Source organism: Odocoileus virginianus, chromosome 27 (genome assembly GCF_023699985.2).
Source record: "Odocoileus virginianus isolate 20LAN1187 ecotype Illinois chromosome 27, Ovbor_1.2, whole genome shotgun sequence".
Taxonomy (NCBI): domain Eukaryota; kingdom Metazoa; phylum Chordata; class Mammalia; order Artiodactyla; family Cervidae; genus Odocoileus; species Odocoileus virginianus.
This window is the reverse complement of record NC_069700.1, coordinates 29,782,438-29,797,031: the sequence shown is the minus strand read 5'-3', so window position 1 is coordinate 29,797,031 and position 14,594 is coordinate 29,782,438. Positions and strand designations below refer to the sequence as shown.

At 45.6% G+C, this 14,594-nt stretch overlaps 1 protein-coding gene across 3 annotated transcripts in view; it reads right to left on the bottom strand.

Moving 5' to 3' along the window:
- Positions 1–3,614, bottom strand: part of MOCS1 (molybdenum cofactor synthesis 1) — a 33,643-nt gene extending 30,029 nt beyond the window's left edge. For 2 of the 3 annotated variants that reach the window (XM_020871875.2, XM_020871885.2), the window contains exon 1: positions 3,413–3,614. In XM_020871875.2, the coding sequence (XP_020727534.2) occupies positions 3,413–3,526 (114 nt within the window). In that variant the 5' untranslated portion in view covers positions 3,527–3,614. Of the gene's footprint in view, positions 1–1,447; positions 3,157–3,412 lie in introns of those variants that run through there. The other variant, XM_020871877.2, reaches the window with a different exon arrangement.
- Positions 3,615–14,594: the final 10,980 nt, after the last annotated feature.

Sequence of the window (14,594 nt, the reverse complement as noted above, 5' to 3'; positions counted from 1 at the left end):
CCTCGTCCATAAAGTATGGAGAATAATCCTACCTAAGTCAACTGCAGGACCTCCTGGCACACAGTAGGGGTTCAGGAAGAGACTGCTCCAATTCACTTACTCTAACTCCTGCTTAGAAATATCCGGTCATCATATATCCATGGAAGGGCACTAGTTGTATACACTATGACTAGTTTTCCCACTCACATCAGTTTCCCTAGTCTTGCAAAGCCCTACTTAATGGCAGAGGGCCCAAGGCTGGGGTTTCCAGAGCTGCCCTCACACCACTCGAAGCAGGGCAAGCAGGGTCTGAGCCACCCAGGGACCATGGACACCAGTGTGAGTAACTGGGCACAAGGCAGCCGGCCATATGCTACTGGTTACGTGTCGTCTCCCACCAGTACAGACTGGGCGAGGTGGGGAAGGATAGTGGAAGGAGTCAGTTTAGGGAGGGGCCTGCCCCCCACGTGCCTTCCCTGGTATCCAGTAACATCGGGCCTTTGATTTGACTGATGAAGGCCAACCTCCAAACAGCTCTGGAGGGTAGGTACCAGAGGAGCGGGGGGGACAAAGAGACAGGCCAAATCCAAATATCACTGGCCCAATTTATACCCTCTTTGGGAAGAGCTATACCCAGGGATGTTCAAAATTCATCTCTATTAAATGAGGGAACCTGGGCAAAGTGCCCAGCCCCAGGCCTTGACCTCCACTTGCCCTCCAGCCCCACCCTAAGTCTGAGGTCTTTACATCTGTAGGGAGAGTCACACTTCACTGAAACGAAGCCTCTGAGGAGCTGGGAAGGTTGGATGTTCAGACAGGCCTCCTGAAAAGTCTGCCTTCCTCCCGAGGGTGACTGCCCCAGGCCTGGCCCGGCCATCCTCCTCATGTACCCAGTCCCTCCCTGCATGAACCTGTCCAACACGTGTTCTTCCCGGCTCCCTGAATAACTAAGTGCCGCTGGCATGGAGTCAGCCTCTCCCCTGAACCAAGGCAGCAGGCCCGGGCCCTGAGGCCAGCACCGTGTCACCCCAACAAAGCCTGCACGGAGCCTGAGACGGAGAAAAAGGGGTGTAGTGCTTGCAACTGTGGGAAGCCCTCTGTCCCGACTGTGCCAACCAGGCTGGCAGGGAGCTCCATCTCCCCTACTCACCTCCCCGTGTACCCACGCACCTCCCCTGTGCCCCTGGAGAAGCTCCTCAAGCTGCCAGTGGACCCAGCCCAAGGCCCCTTCCAGCATCCTTGCAGCCAGCTCCCGCCCACACCCTGACAGACACACATCACCTCCTGGCTTCCCCTTGTCTCTCCCAGCACCTCCCATCCCAAACCAGACCTCCAGGGCCCAGTGTGGGGAAGGCGCCCTGCTGGAAGGGAAGGGAGGTCAGGGATTCCAGGATCCCCCACCCTTGGTCCCACCAACTGGCAAGCTCAGTGGATGGGCAGAACACACCTGTCTCCAAGACTTGCTCACCTCTGAGTCTCCCCGAAGGACATGCCATGCCCTCCCTCAACTGCGTACAGATGGCCTGGTCTTAAAGACCTGAAAAGAGGGGAAGCCACAGGCCCAGGAGCTGGGTCACGCTGGGGGCACGGCGAGTGTGAAAGCTTGGCCCCATATATCTGCTGCCTCCACGGCCCAGAAACACAGGGGAGCAACCTGTCTGCGGAGGATAACCCTGGTAGGGGATGTCCAGGGTGGGGGGGTCTGTGAGCAAACAGGTGACAGAATGAGTGTCCTGAGTGTCCAGGTGGGAGGGGACTTACGGGACACAGCATGTGACAATGGTGGCAAGGATAATAATGAAGACAAACATGAAATACACATGCACAGCATGTACACGGGCCAGACTTTTCAAGTGTGTATACACATTACATTAACTCCTTTAATCTCTATAACCACCCTAAGAAGGAGACACTGTTATCCCCATTTTACAGAGGAGAAGACTGAGGCACTGAGGGAGAGGGACTTGCTGAAGTTCACATACCTAATAAGTGGCAGGGCTGGGATTCAAATTGAGGCATTCTGCCCAAGTCCACCTTCCTACCTGCAATGATCCCTCCTCCCTCACAGTGCAAAGGAAAGGGTGGGAGCAGCCTCCCCCACCCTCCCTGCGGAAAAGAAGCCGGAGCACAGATGCAAGCGTTTGAGCCTCTGCTCACTTACTTTACAGCTCAGGGGCGTCCAGAGAAGTTCACTTCCATGGGCTCCCTCAACTGAAGATACAAACTCTACTCACCTCAGGTGGTTTACTATGAGGCCTCTGTGAGACCATAAATGAAGCCTCTTAGCACAGGCTGAAAAGTACAACGTAAGTTAGGGGCTGGGGGTGGAGAGGAGAAACTTCCCTTTTCCTGAACTCTTTAAAGACCTCTCAGTCATCTTGGTTTCCCCATTTTCCCCTCCATGACGTTCAGAGTTCAAGAATTTGGACACACTTCTTCACCTCCCAGCAATGAGAACTGCTTATCTAAGGATCCTGAGGGTGAGGAGGGAGGTCAGAATTGAGGAAAGCCATTTAACCTGAGACTCTCCTCCTGATTGAGCAACAGCAGGTGCTCAGTCTGTTGACCTGCTGAGCCCCTGAACCTGAAGTCCTGTGCCAGGGGGTGGGAAAGGAATGACCAAATGGACCCAGAAGAGGTTCCACCAAATAAAAAGAGACTTCTCCCAAAATGATACCCTGACAAGATGGGCAAAACAAATTGAAAACTTGTCACGCCAAAAATCCCTCTGAGATGCTGCTAAGGACTCAGGCGTGGGGGTGGGGGTGCTATCCTAACCCTAAAGAGACAGCAGATTCCCAATCCTGCAAGAGCCCAGGTTCTGGGCTCCACTCTGCTCCAGAATCAGGCTGAACCCTCCTAAGGGAAATGAAGATGTAACACAAAGAGCCAGTGAAGGACGGGTCACACAGCCAGGTGACTACAAAGTGACATTTTTAGTCAGTGCCACATTATGAAGTAGGTGTCACAGAAACACCTGATCGCACAGACAACCTCCCCGGGGGGTACAAGGTGGAAACTGTTTCAGGAAGAAGCTGTTTAGGGGTGTGAGGCAGGGCTGAGAGGGGTGCTAATAACATCACACTGGTCCCAGAGTCCTGCCTGCCCGCCTGCTCCCCCATCTCTGGGAGTCACTCAGACCTGGAAGGAGGTTGCCTGGCCGGGTGGGCAGGGAAGCTTCTGAGTCAGACCCCAGGGAGCACCCCCACCCCTTCACCTCCAGTTGGGATTCCAGGTGGGACTGGGCGGTCGATCTAGAGAATATCTTTCCACACTTCTCCCTGTGCCCCTAATTAAGCGCCGAGGGGGGTCCCTCCCAGGAGCGGACACCACTTTCAGAAGCAGCTGCCGCGGAGGGGCCGGGGTGCTTCTGGGCAGCTAGCTGCCTGGCCACTGGCTCCCCCAGGAAAAGTGTGGATGCGGACGGGCTCACCTCCACGACAGGCTCCCCAGGGCATGGCTGCGTCACCGGAGCCCCAGAGCTGCAGCTTCGGACGCCGGCTCTCAGGACCCGCCGCACCACCCGGGACACTGGCTGGGCCGCCATTGAAGCCTGCCGGCAGTGCAAGATCCCACAGGGTAGCCGATTCGGGAGAACGCTAGCCCGGGACTCGCCGCCCCGGGTCCTCGAGGCAGGGGCGGGGCGGAGGCGGGGCCCAAGCAGCCAATCGGCGTGGGTGCCGGGTCGCACGGCCTTCTGGGAATTGTAGTCCACCCCGGCGGCTCCTTTTCCCAGGCAGGCTGTGCTCTATCTAGGGAGGGCTTGGAAAATGCCAAGTGCAAACTCAGCCAAAGATCCTGAGTCTTTTCCTACGGGTAGCTCTGGACTTTGTGCCAGTCTTATACCACGACCTAAGTGCTTTAGGGCCAGGTGAATGAAATTTAAGGAGGTGCCAAAAAAGTAGGTTTTCAAGATAATGTTTTAATGCAATATCTCAAAAAGCCAGAATGCCAAAACAAAACAAAGCAAAACAATGAACAAAGTATCAACGTTTTACATAAAAAGATATGAGGAAAAAACACATAGCTGAGTAATAGCTGTAGGCTTTTCCCTCACCATCTTTCTAGCATTATCACCCATTTCTCCCCAAAGTATGTCCTGCATTCCCTGACACAGGATTATTGGCCATTTCCTCAACTGTGCTTTCCTACCTATCCACCTCTGCCCATCTCTGCCGATTTAAAGGTCATCCATGCTCAGACACAGAAGAAATTCCGTTTCACTAATCTCAACAGTGCCCTCAGCCCTAAACACATACTCAACCAAATGTTCTCTCTTTTCCTGAAACTTTTAGGCTTTTATTTCTTCCTTTGTCACAAATCCTTTAACCTATTATGGTAGGTAGTATACTTTTATATATATTTGTAATGCTCCTGTACTTAGTGACTGCAGTCTTCTAGAAAGAAGGGATCAATGCTCACGGTCATTTTTGTATCACCTACAGTGCTCAGCACAGCACCTTTCCCATAGTGTTTATTGAATAGTTCTTAATCAATTTTTTTAAAAAAACAATATCTGAGCCTGCACATTTATGACTTACCTAACTCCTTTCACGGAGTCTAGGCCCTGGTTGTAAGATGGTCAGCTCCCTCCTTCAGGGTACACTTCTCCAATTGTTAGTGCCCCAAAGGACACTAACAATCTTGGCATCTGTGTTCAAAAACATATGTAGCAAGAAGTCATAGAATAAGTGGATATCATCTTTGGAATGCTCCCTACACACCAAACACCATGCTAAGCATCACTTAATACTTACAATAGTCCTGCAGAAAATAGAATGCCAGCTTTGCAACTTAGGAAACAGAAGCTTGGAGAGGATAGGTAATTTTTCCAGAGTCACGTGGTTGATAGCTGGCAAAACTGGGCTTTAAACCCAAGACAATATGATTTCTAAAGTCAAGATTCAGTATGTGTCAGGAACTGGGAGAAGGGTCCCTTTCTCTCTCTCAAAAACAAAGAGTATATCTTTAAAACTTTCCATGGAATGCACCCTCAGTAATGAATCTATGTACTAAGAATCCTTATACTCAAATAGGCTGCCTGTCTGTTATATCACTATAGAACTGCTAGAACCAAACACTGAAAAACATCATTGGAAACTCACCTTCAATTTGAAGCTTTTCTGAAAGTCTCACTGCATTTGTACAAATCAATTATTGTCAGTTATCTTTTCCTCTCCACTAGTCTATCAGCTTTTTAAGACCAGGAACTGTATCCTTATTTCCTAATACACACTTGGTAGGTAGTATGTTTCAGTCAAAGTTCAGACAATATATGCAGGGGTTGAAAGTGTGTTTGGGTACATTTGAAACAGTGGGACAGGCCTGATGGAAATCTATTTGAAAAGGGCCTGAGAACCCATGAAGGATGTTCAAGCTCTGTCCATAGCTAAGTTTGATGCCTGTCTTTCCTCTTCCCAACCACCCCCGACTCCCAAAAAGGACCCGGGACAAAACTTTTGAAAGCAACCAAGATGTCCTTCAGTGGGTTAAATGGGTTAATAAGCTGTGGTATACCTAGACAATGCAATATTATTTCAGTACTAAAAAGAAATAAGCTAGTGATCCATGAAAAGATATGGAGGAACCTTAAATGCATGCTACTAAGTGAAAGAAATCAATCTGAAAAGGCTACATATGACTGTATGTTTCCAACTATAGAACATTCTGGAAAAGGCAGAACTATGAAGAGAGTAAAAAGATCAGTGGTTTCCAGGGTTTAGTGGGAAAGGATCAATAGGTGGAGCACAGAGCATTTTTAGGAAGGGGAAACTATTTCCTATAATACCACAATGATGGTACAGATCATTATTCATCTGTCCAAAAACACAGGATGTATCAAAACAACACTAAGAATTAACCAAATTGTAAATGATGAACTCTGGATAGCTATGTTGTGTCAGGATAGGTTCATCAGTTGTAACGTGTACCACCCTGGTGGGGGATGTTGACAGTGGACAAGCCTGTGCATGTATAGAGGCAGTAGGTATGTGGAAAATCTCTGTAACTTTTTCTCAATATTTCTGTGAACCTAAAACTTCTCTAAAAAACAAAGTCTTTATTCAACAAAAACCCACAATTGGTTTTCTGGCTCTATGCCCATTGCCTCTCTCTCTCATAATAGAAGCCTCAAGTAAGTACCCTCTACACTCATTCAAATCCCTCTTCACTCCATCGGTAGCTGTGGACTCTGCAAATTTAGGCATTTTAATTAAGCAGTGAAATTTTTTAAAGTTTTGAAAAATATTATTTCAACAATTCATTTAATGTCTATGTTGTTTGAACCTTATTCATGCTGTTCTCCATTTGCCTCTCCAGATTCCCTGTGACCCTCCCCACCCTGCTCTGAGGACTAGAATATTGGTGTCTACCAGCTGTTTGATGGCATCACCTAGGCTCCCTTGTCTCTGGTTTCCTGACTAGCAGGAGGCATAGGCAGGAGACTAGAGACGAGAAAGAGAGATAAATCAGAGTGTTTATTCCTCCTGCCTGTTTTGCTGTGGGCTGGCGCTGACTGTCCTTTTCTACGACTGTAATTAAATGGCCCTTCCATCTTGAGTCCAGTAACACCAGGTCCAACAACACGGTTTCTAGCCATCCTCCCTTCAAGCTGGGGCGGGGTTGGCTTTCCTCTGCTGATGGTCACAGATGCCTCAGCATCCCTGTAGCCATTTGGACTCTGCCCACACCTCAAAAATGATCCCTTTGGAAATCCCACCTAAATGTACTGTCAGTTTCTTGCTGGTTCCAAGACTGATAAAGGATTCAAGGATGTTTCCCTCCCATAGTAGCCTAGATTCACCCTTGTTGATAGTGGTAATTACAGTAGGGCAACAGTTTATCTACGTACCTTCTGCAGTGTAAGTTCTTTGAGGGCTGCTGCCAAATTTAAGTCATCTGTAATCACAACACCTAGCATGGTGTTTAATGCACAGTAATCTCCCAATAAATGGGCATTAAATAGTATATTCTATGCCTTTGATTTGCCTTTCCAGTGAAGTGGCTGTATTAGTCAGGATGGGCTAGATTGTGCTGGTATAACCACTAATCCCAACATCTCAATGGCTGAAAACCACAAGTGTTTCTCAAGTGTGTTACATGCCCAGTAAGGGTTGGCTGAAAATTGTTTCCCATTGGTGTTATCCTGACTCTGAGCCCCAGGTTGGTGGGGAAGCTGATATCCACACAGAACATGTGGAGAGAGAAGGAGTGTGCAGAGGAGCAAACCAGCTCTTAGAACCTCTTCCTGGAAAGGCCACACATCATTCCGCTTCAAGGAAGTCATGTGGCTACATACAATTTCAAAGGGAAGAGAAGTTTAGCTTCCTGGCAGAGAGGGGAAGCAGATATTGGTGAACAGTAAAAATTTTACCAAGGGAACAAACTTCCCCTTGTGTTTTAATGCAATATCATCCAAGCTGTTCTGTTCCCCTGGACAACTCTTGCCTTTATTCATCCCTGTGGTTTGCATTATATACTGAAACCAACCATGGAGGTTTTATGTGTCTGCACATGTCACCATAGTCCCAGTGCTAGGAAGTGCTGACTTCACCATTCAGTTGTCTGTCATCAGCAAAATTAGCGGGGAGAGTTTGTAGTATGTCTTTAATTCAATGGTTCTTAAAGTGGGTTTCCAAGGTCAACCGTCTTCCTAATACTGCTAAGATACCATCTGCCTTTTCCATTCTCATGCTCCTATGGTTTTATAGACGAATTTTAAACAGCTTATGCAATAGTGGTTTCAAAACAGATTGAATGCAAAAGCAGATATGAAAATCCAGCTTTTCTATGAAGCTCAGCAAAGAGATCTGCAAAAATAGAACACAATGCCACCTTTCTTCCTAATTTTTGGAAAATATAGATATTTTAGTAAAAATGCTTATAATAGGTAGTGATTTTGTTATTTTTAAATGAGTTAAATATTTTAAAATTTCTGTCTTACTTTCTAATATGATAAATATAAATTGGCATACTAAATATATATTAAATAAACATAACACACGGAAGCAAAAATTCTATAGGTCTTTTGTACTTTTAAAGAGTAGAAAGGGTTCTTGACAAAAAGGTTGAGAATTTCTGCCTTAGCCTTTTCATCTTCTGTAGACCCAGAGGCATCCTAATAGTGCTTTATAATTACTCTCTGATCACATCATCTTACCTAAACCATAAAAAAAAAAACAAAAATAAAACCTCAGACCAATTCCCTATTTCCCTGGGCTCCTGGTAGGCTATCTGTTTTATGAAGAGGATGGTGGTGGGATGATGGTTTCAGGGAATCCTCCCTAGGAAACTGGGTTCAATGAAGGAGCCCCACACTGGAAACCAACCCCACTTCAGGTATAACCTCTGCCATTTAGTCACTTTCTGTTCATTTGATTCAGGTTCCTCATCAGTTAGGAATCATAAACACGTTTTCAGTTTCCCTAGGATTAAATCATAATGCATAAGCAACAGCTCTATTGTTTTTATAATTTGTTTAGGAGCAAAGAGTGCCTTACCAGTGTCACCAAAACCATATTCGCCCCACATGAAAGAGATTAGATTGATTCCATTGGGTTCATTAATTCTCCAGGGGTCTGTGAGTCCACACTATGAACACCCCAAATCAAAATAGCTTAACTGCTTTCCAAGGGTAGGTAGCCAATAGCAATCATGAGAAATGAGGTAGGTATGATAATGAGTTGGGAAAGTTGAGAAGGGATTGCCAGGAAGGATGGGTCCCAGCGGCAAACCAACTACCAGGGAGCCCTGTGACCCTCGGCACGTGGGAGAAGAGGAAGGTGTGGAAGGGCGCGGAGAACCTTGTGAGACCTTCCCACCCCTGCTAGGAAGTTACTCTGAACTCTTTCTCCTAATCTCTTTCTGACTGTAAGGTGGTTTAGGATTGGTCCATATTTTTTTTTTTTAATTTTATTTATTTTTGGTTGTGCTAGGTCTTCATTGATAAACCGGGGCTTTCTCTAGATGCAGTGAGTGGAGGCTACTCTCTATTTGCAGTGCACGGGCGTCTTGTTGGGCCAGTTTCTCTAGTTGCACAGCATCGTCTCCAGGGCACACAGGCTCAGTAGTTGTGGCACATGGGCTTTGTTGCCCCCATGGCACATGGAATCTTCCCAGACCAGGGGTCAAACATGTGTCCCCCTGCATTGGCAGGTGGATTCTTAACCACTGGACCTCCAGGGAAGTCCCATAAATTCTGAAATACTCCTTACTTCAAAAGGTGGAGCCAGGAATTCCCTGGTGGTCTAGTGGTTAGGACTCAGAGGTTTCACTGCCAGGGGCTCAGGTTCAATCCCTGGTCGAGGAACTAAGATCCTGCTTGACATGCAGCAAGGCAAAAGAAACTGAGAGGGTGGGATGTATGGAGAGAATAATGTGGAAACTTACATTCCCATATGTAAAAGAGATAGCCAGTGGGAATTTGCTGTATGGCTCAGGGAAGTCAAACTGGGGCTCTGGATCAACCTGGAGGGGTGGGATGGAGAGGAAGGTGGGAGGGAAGTTCAAGAGAGAGGGGACTATGTATACCTACTGATTCATGTTGATGTTTGGCTTAAAGCAACAGAATTCTGTAAAGCAATTATCCTTCAATTAAAAAAATAAATTTAAAATAAAAAAATGAACACACTAGTTTTCTGTTTTTGTTTAAGGTAGAGCCTATATTCCCTCCCCTTAAATGTGGGCTGGATTTAGGAAGAGTAGCAATGGAATGTGGCAAAGGTGCTGGTATTAGGCTTCTGGAGGGTAGTTTGTGAAAGGCAAGCAGCTTCCTCTTTGCTGTCTCATCACTCACTTTCTGGGAGAATCCAGTTACCATGTTGTGAGCAGCACTTTGGAGAGGCCAGGAAAGGACACCTCCTGCTGACAGCTGGTGAGGAACTGTGCCTCCAGCCAACAGCCTTGTGAGTGAGCAATCTTGAACTCAGACCCTTCACCCCCAGTTGAACCTTCCAATGACTGCAGCTTCTGTGGGTATCTTACTGCAATCTCTTGGAATACCTGAGCCGGAATCACACTGCTGGCCACTGCAAGAGTCATGATCCTCAGAAACTGTGTGAGAAAATGTTTGTTTCAAGCCACTACTTTTGGGGTAACTTGTTACACAGCCCTGGATAATTAATACAGTATGCAAATTCCTCCTGTGTGTTATTATTTGGCTGATTCATGTCAATGTATGACAAAAACCACTACAATATTGTAAAATAATTAGCCTCCAACTAATAAAAATAAATAGAAAAAAATATATATATATATTGCCTGGCCCAATTACAGGAAAGGGGTGCCCTTTGACAGCATATTCTTGCTAAGATGGCAGAGTAGAAGGACATGCGCTCATCTTCTCCTGTGAGAACTCCAAAATTGCAACTAACCGCTGAACAACCATCAACAGGAGAATGTTGGATCCCACCAAAAAAGATATCCCACATCCAAGGGCAAAGGAGAAGCCCCAACAAGATGGTAGGAGGGGCAAAACTCATTTAGAATCAAACCCCATACCTGCCAGAGATGCCCAGAGGGCTCAAACAAAACCTTGTGTGCACCGGGACTTGGGGATCCCCCAAGAGACTGAGCTGGCCTGCCTTTGAGTGTCTGAGTGTCTCCTGTGGAGGCGCAGGTCAGCAGTGGTCTGCCGCGGGGACTGGTGCTCTGACTGCTGCAGACCAGGGAGGTGTGGCCTGTGAGCCCCACCATGGAGCCACCCAGCAGACAATCTGAAGAACAGTTATACCAAAGAAGTTCTCGCACTGTTCTCACAGTTCTAGGGTGCACAACAGATTTCCCAACCTGGGGATCTAGCAAAGGGACTGAGAACCCCCAGAGAATTTGACTTTGAAGGCCAGTGGGATTTGATTATAGAACTTCCACAGGACTTGGGAAACAGACTCTTGGAGGGCACAAAACCTTGTGTGCACCAGGACCCAGGAAAAAGGAGCAGTGACCCCACAAGAAACTGAGCCAGACTTGCCTGTGAGTGTCCAGGAATCTCTGGCAGAGACATGGGTCAAGAATGGCCTGCTGTAGGGTCAGGGGCACTGATAAAACAGTCTTGGCATAAGTCCTTTTAAAGGAGGTTGCATATTACTGCTATTACCCCTACCATAGTTTGACCTCAGGCCAAACTACAGGGAGGGAACACAGACCCACCCATCAACAGAAAATTGGATTAAAGATTTACCAAGCATTGCCCTGCTCATCAGAGCAAGACCAAGATTCCCTCACAGCCAGTCCCTCCCATCAGAAAGCTTCCACAAGCCTCTTAGCTTTATCCATCAGAGGGCAGACAGAATGGAAACCACAATTACAGAAAACTAACCAAAATGATCACTTGGATCACAGCCTTGTCTAACTCAATGAAATTATGAGCCACGCCAAGTAGGACCACCCAAGACAGATGGGTCATGGTGGAGAGTTCTGACAAAATGTGGTCCACTGGAGAAGGGAATGGAAAACCACCTCACTGTTCTTGCCTTGAGAACCCCATGAACAGTATGAAAAGGCAAAAAGATACAACCCTGAAAGATGAACTCCCCAGGTCAGTAGGTGCCCGATATGCTACAGGAGGAGACTGAAGAAATAGCTCCAGAAAGAACGCGGAGGCTGAGTCAAAGCAAAAACAATGTGCAGTTGTGGATGTGATTGGTGATAGAAATAAAATCTGATGCTTTAAAGAATAATATTGCATAGGAACCTGGAATGTTAAGTCCATGAATCAAAGTAAATTGGAAGTGGTCAAACAGGAAATGGCAAGAATGAACATCAACATTTTAGGAATCAGTGAACTAAAATGATCTGGAATGGGCGAATTTAATTCAGATGACCATCATATCTACTACTGTGGGCAAGAATCCCTTAGAAGAAATGTAGTAGCCCTCATACTCAACAAAAATGTCTGAAATGCAGTATTTGGGTGCAGTCTCAAAAATGACAGAGTGATCTCTGTTTCCAAGGCAAACCACTCAATACCACAGTAATCCAAGTCTATGCCCCAACCACTAATGCCAAAGAAGCTGAAGTTGAACGGTTCTATGAAAACCTACAAGACCTTCTAGAACTAACACCAAAAAAAGATGCCCTTTTCACCATAGGGGACTGGAATGCTAAAGTTGGAAGTCAAAAGATACCTGGAATAGCAAGCAAGTTTGGCCTTGGAGTACAAAATGAAGCAGGGCTAAGTCTAACACAGTTTTGCCAAGAAGGCTAACACAGTTTTGCCAAGAGAATGCACTGGTCATAGCAAACACCCTCTTCTAACAACACAAGAGACAACTCTACACATGGACATTACCAGATGGTCAATACTGAAATCAGATTGATTATATTCTTTGCAGCCAAAGATAGAGAAACTCTATTCAGTCAGCAAAAGCAAGACCAGGAGCTGACTGTGGCTCAGACCATGAACTCCTTTTTGCAAAATTAAGACTTAAATTGAAGAAAGTAGGGGAAACCACTAGACCTTTCAGGTATGACCTGAATCAAATCCCTTATGTTTATACAGTCGAAGTGACAAATAGATTCAAGGGATTAGATCTGATAGAGTGCCTGAAGAACTATGGGTGGAGGTTTGTAACATTATAAAGGGGGTGGCAATCAAAACCATTCCCAAGAAGAAGAAATGCAAAATTGTTTTCTAAAGAGGCCTTACAAATAGCAGAGAAAAGAGAAGAGAAAGACAACTTTTGTTGGAAAGGAAAAATATATCCATCTGAATGCAGAGTTCCAAAGAATAACAAGGAGAGATAACAAAGTCTTCCTAAGTGATAAATGCAAAGAAATAGAGGCAAACAATAGAATGGGATAGATTAGAGATCTCTTCAAGAAAATTAGAGACACTAAGGGAGTATTTCATGCAAAGATGCACACAACAAAGGAAAGAAACAGCATGGACATAATAGAAGAAGATATCAAGAAGACATGGCAAGAATACACAGAACTATACAAAAAAGATCTTAACAATCCAGATAACCATGATGGTGTGATCACTCGCCTAGAGCCAGACATCCTGGAATGCAAAGTCAAGTGGGCCTTAGGAAGCATCACTATAGACAAAGCTAGTGGAGGTGATGGAATTCCAGCTGAGCTATTTCAAATCCTAAAAGATGACGCTGTGATAGTGCTGCACTCAATATGCCAGCAAATTTGGAAAACTCAGCAGTGGCCACAGAACTGGAAAAGGTCAGATTTCTTTCCAATCCCAAAGAAAGGAGTGCCAAAGAATGTTCAAATTAGCAAAAGTTGCACTCATCTCACATGCTAGCAAAGTAATGCTCAAAATTCTCCAAGCGAGGTTTCAATAGTTTGTAAACTGAGAACTTCCAGATGTTCAAGCTGGATTTTAAAAAGTTAGAGGAACCAGAGATCAAATTGCCAACATCCACTGGATCATCGAAAAAGCAAGTGAGTTCCAAAAAAAAAATCTACTTCTGCTTCACTGACTATGCCAAAGCCTTTGACTGTGTTGTTTACAACACACTGTGGAAAATTCTTAGAGATGGGAATACCAGACCACCTTACCTGCCTCCTGAGAAACCTGTATGCAGGTCAAGAAGTAACAGTTAGAACTGGACATGGAACAATGGACTGGTTCCAAATTGGGAAAGGAGTATATCAAGTGTGTATATTGTCACCCTGATTATTTAACTTTTATGCAGTGAACATCATGCAAAATGCTAGGCTAGATGAAGCACAAGCCGGAAACAAGACTGATGGGAGAAATATCAATAACCTCAGATATGCAGATGACAACACCCTTATGGAAGAAAGCAAAGAGGAATTAAAGAGCCTCTTGATGAAAGTGAAAAAGGAGAGTGAAAAGCTGGCTCAAAACTCAACATTCAAAAAACTAAGATTATGGCATCTGGTCCCATCACTTAATAGCAAATAAATGGGGAAACAACGGAAACAGTGACAGAGTTTATTTTCTTGGGCTCCAAAATCACTGCAGATGGTGACTGCAGCCGTGAAATTAAAAAACACTTGCTCCTTGGAAGTTATGACCAACCTAGACAGCATATTGAAGAGCAGAGACATTACTTTGCCAACAAAGGTCCATCTAGTCAAAGCTATGGTTTTTCCATTAGTCATGTATGGATGTGAGAGTTGAAGTATAAAGAAAGCTGAGTGCTGAAGAATTGATGCTTTTGAACTGTGATGTTGGAGAAGACTCTTGAGAGTCCCTTGAACTGCAAGGAGATCAAACCAGTCCATCCTAAAGGAAATCAGTCCTGAATATTCATGGGAAGGACTAATGCTGAAGCTGAAACTCCAATACTTTGGCCACCTGATGTGAAGAATTGACTCATTGCAAAAGACCCTGATGCTGGGAAAGATTGAAGGCAGGAGGAGTAGGGGGTGACAAGGATGAGATGGTTGGATGACATCACCGACTCAATGGACATGAGTTTGAGCAACCTCTGGGAGCTGGTGATAGACAGGGAAGCCTGGCGTGCAGTAGTCCATGGGGTCTCAAAGAACTGGACATGTCTGAGCAACTGAAGTAAACTTGATATCTGTATCAGTGGAATTCTGAGTTGTTTGCTCTCCATTTTACCCCACACTTATGTGGGATCATTTTCCATCTGTCTGCTCTTCTCTTAAGAGGTTGATTGTGTGGACTC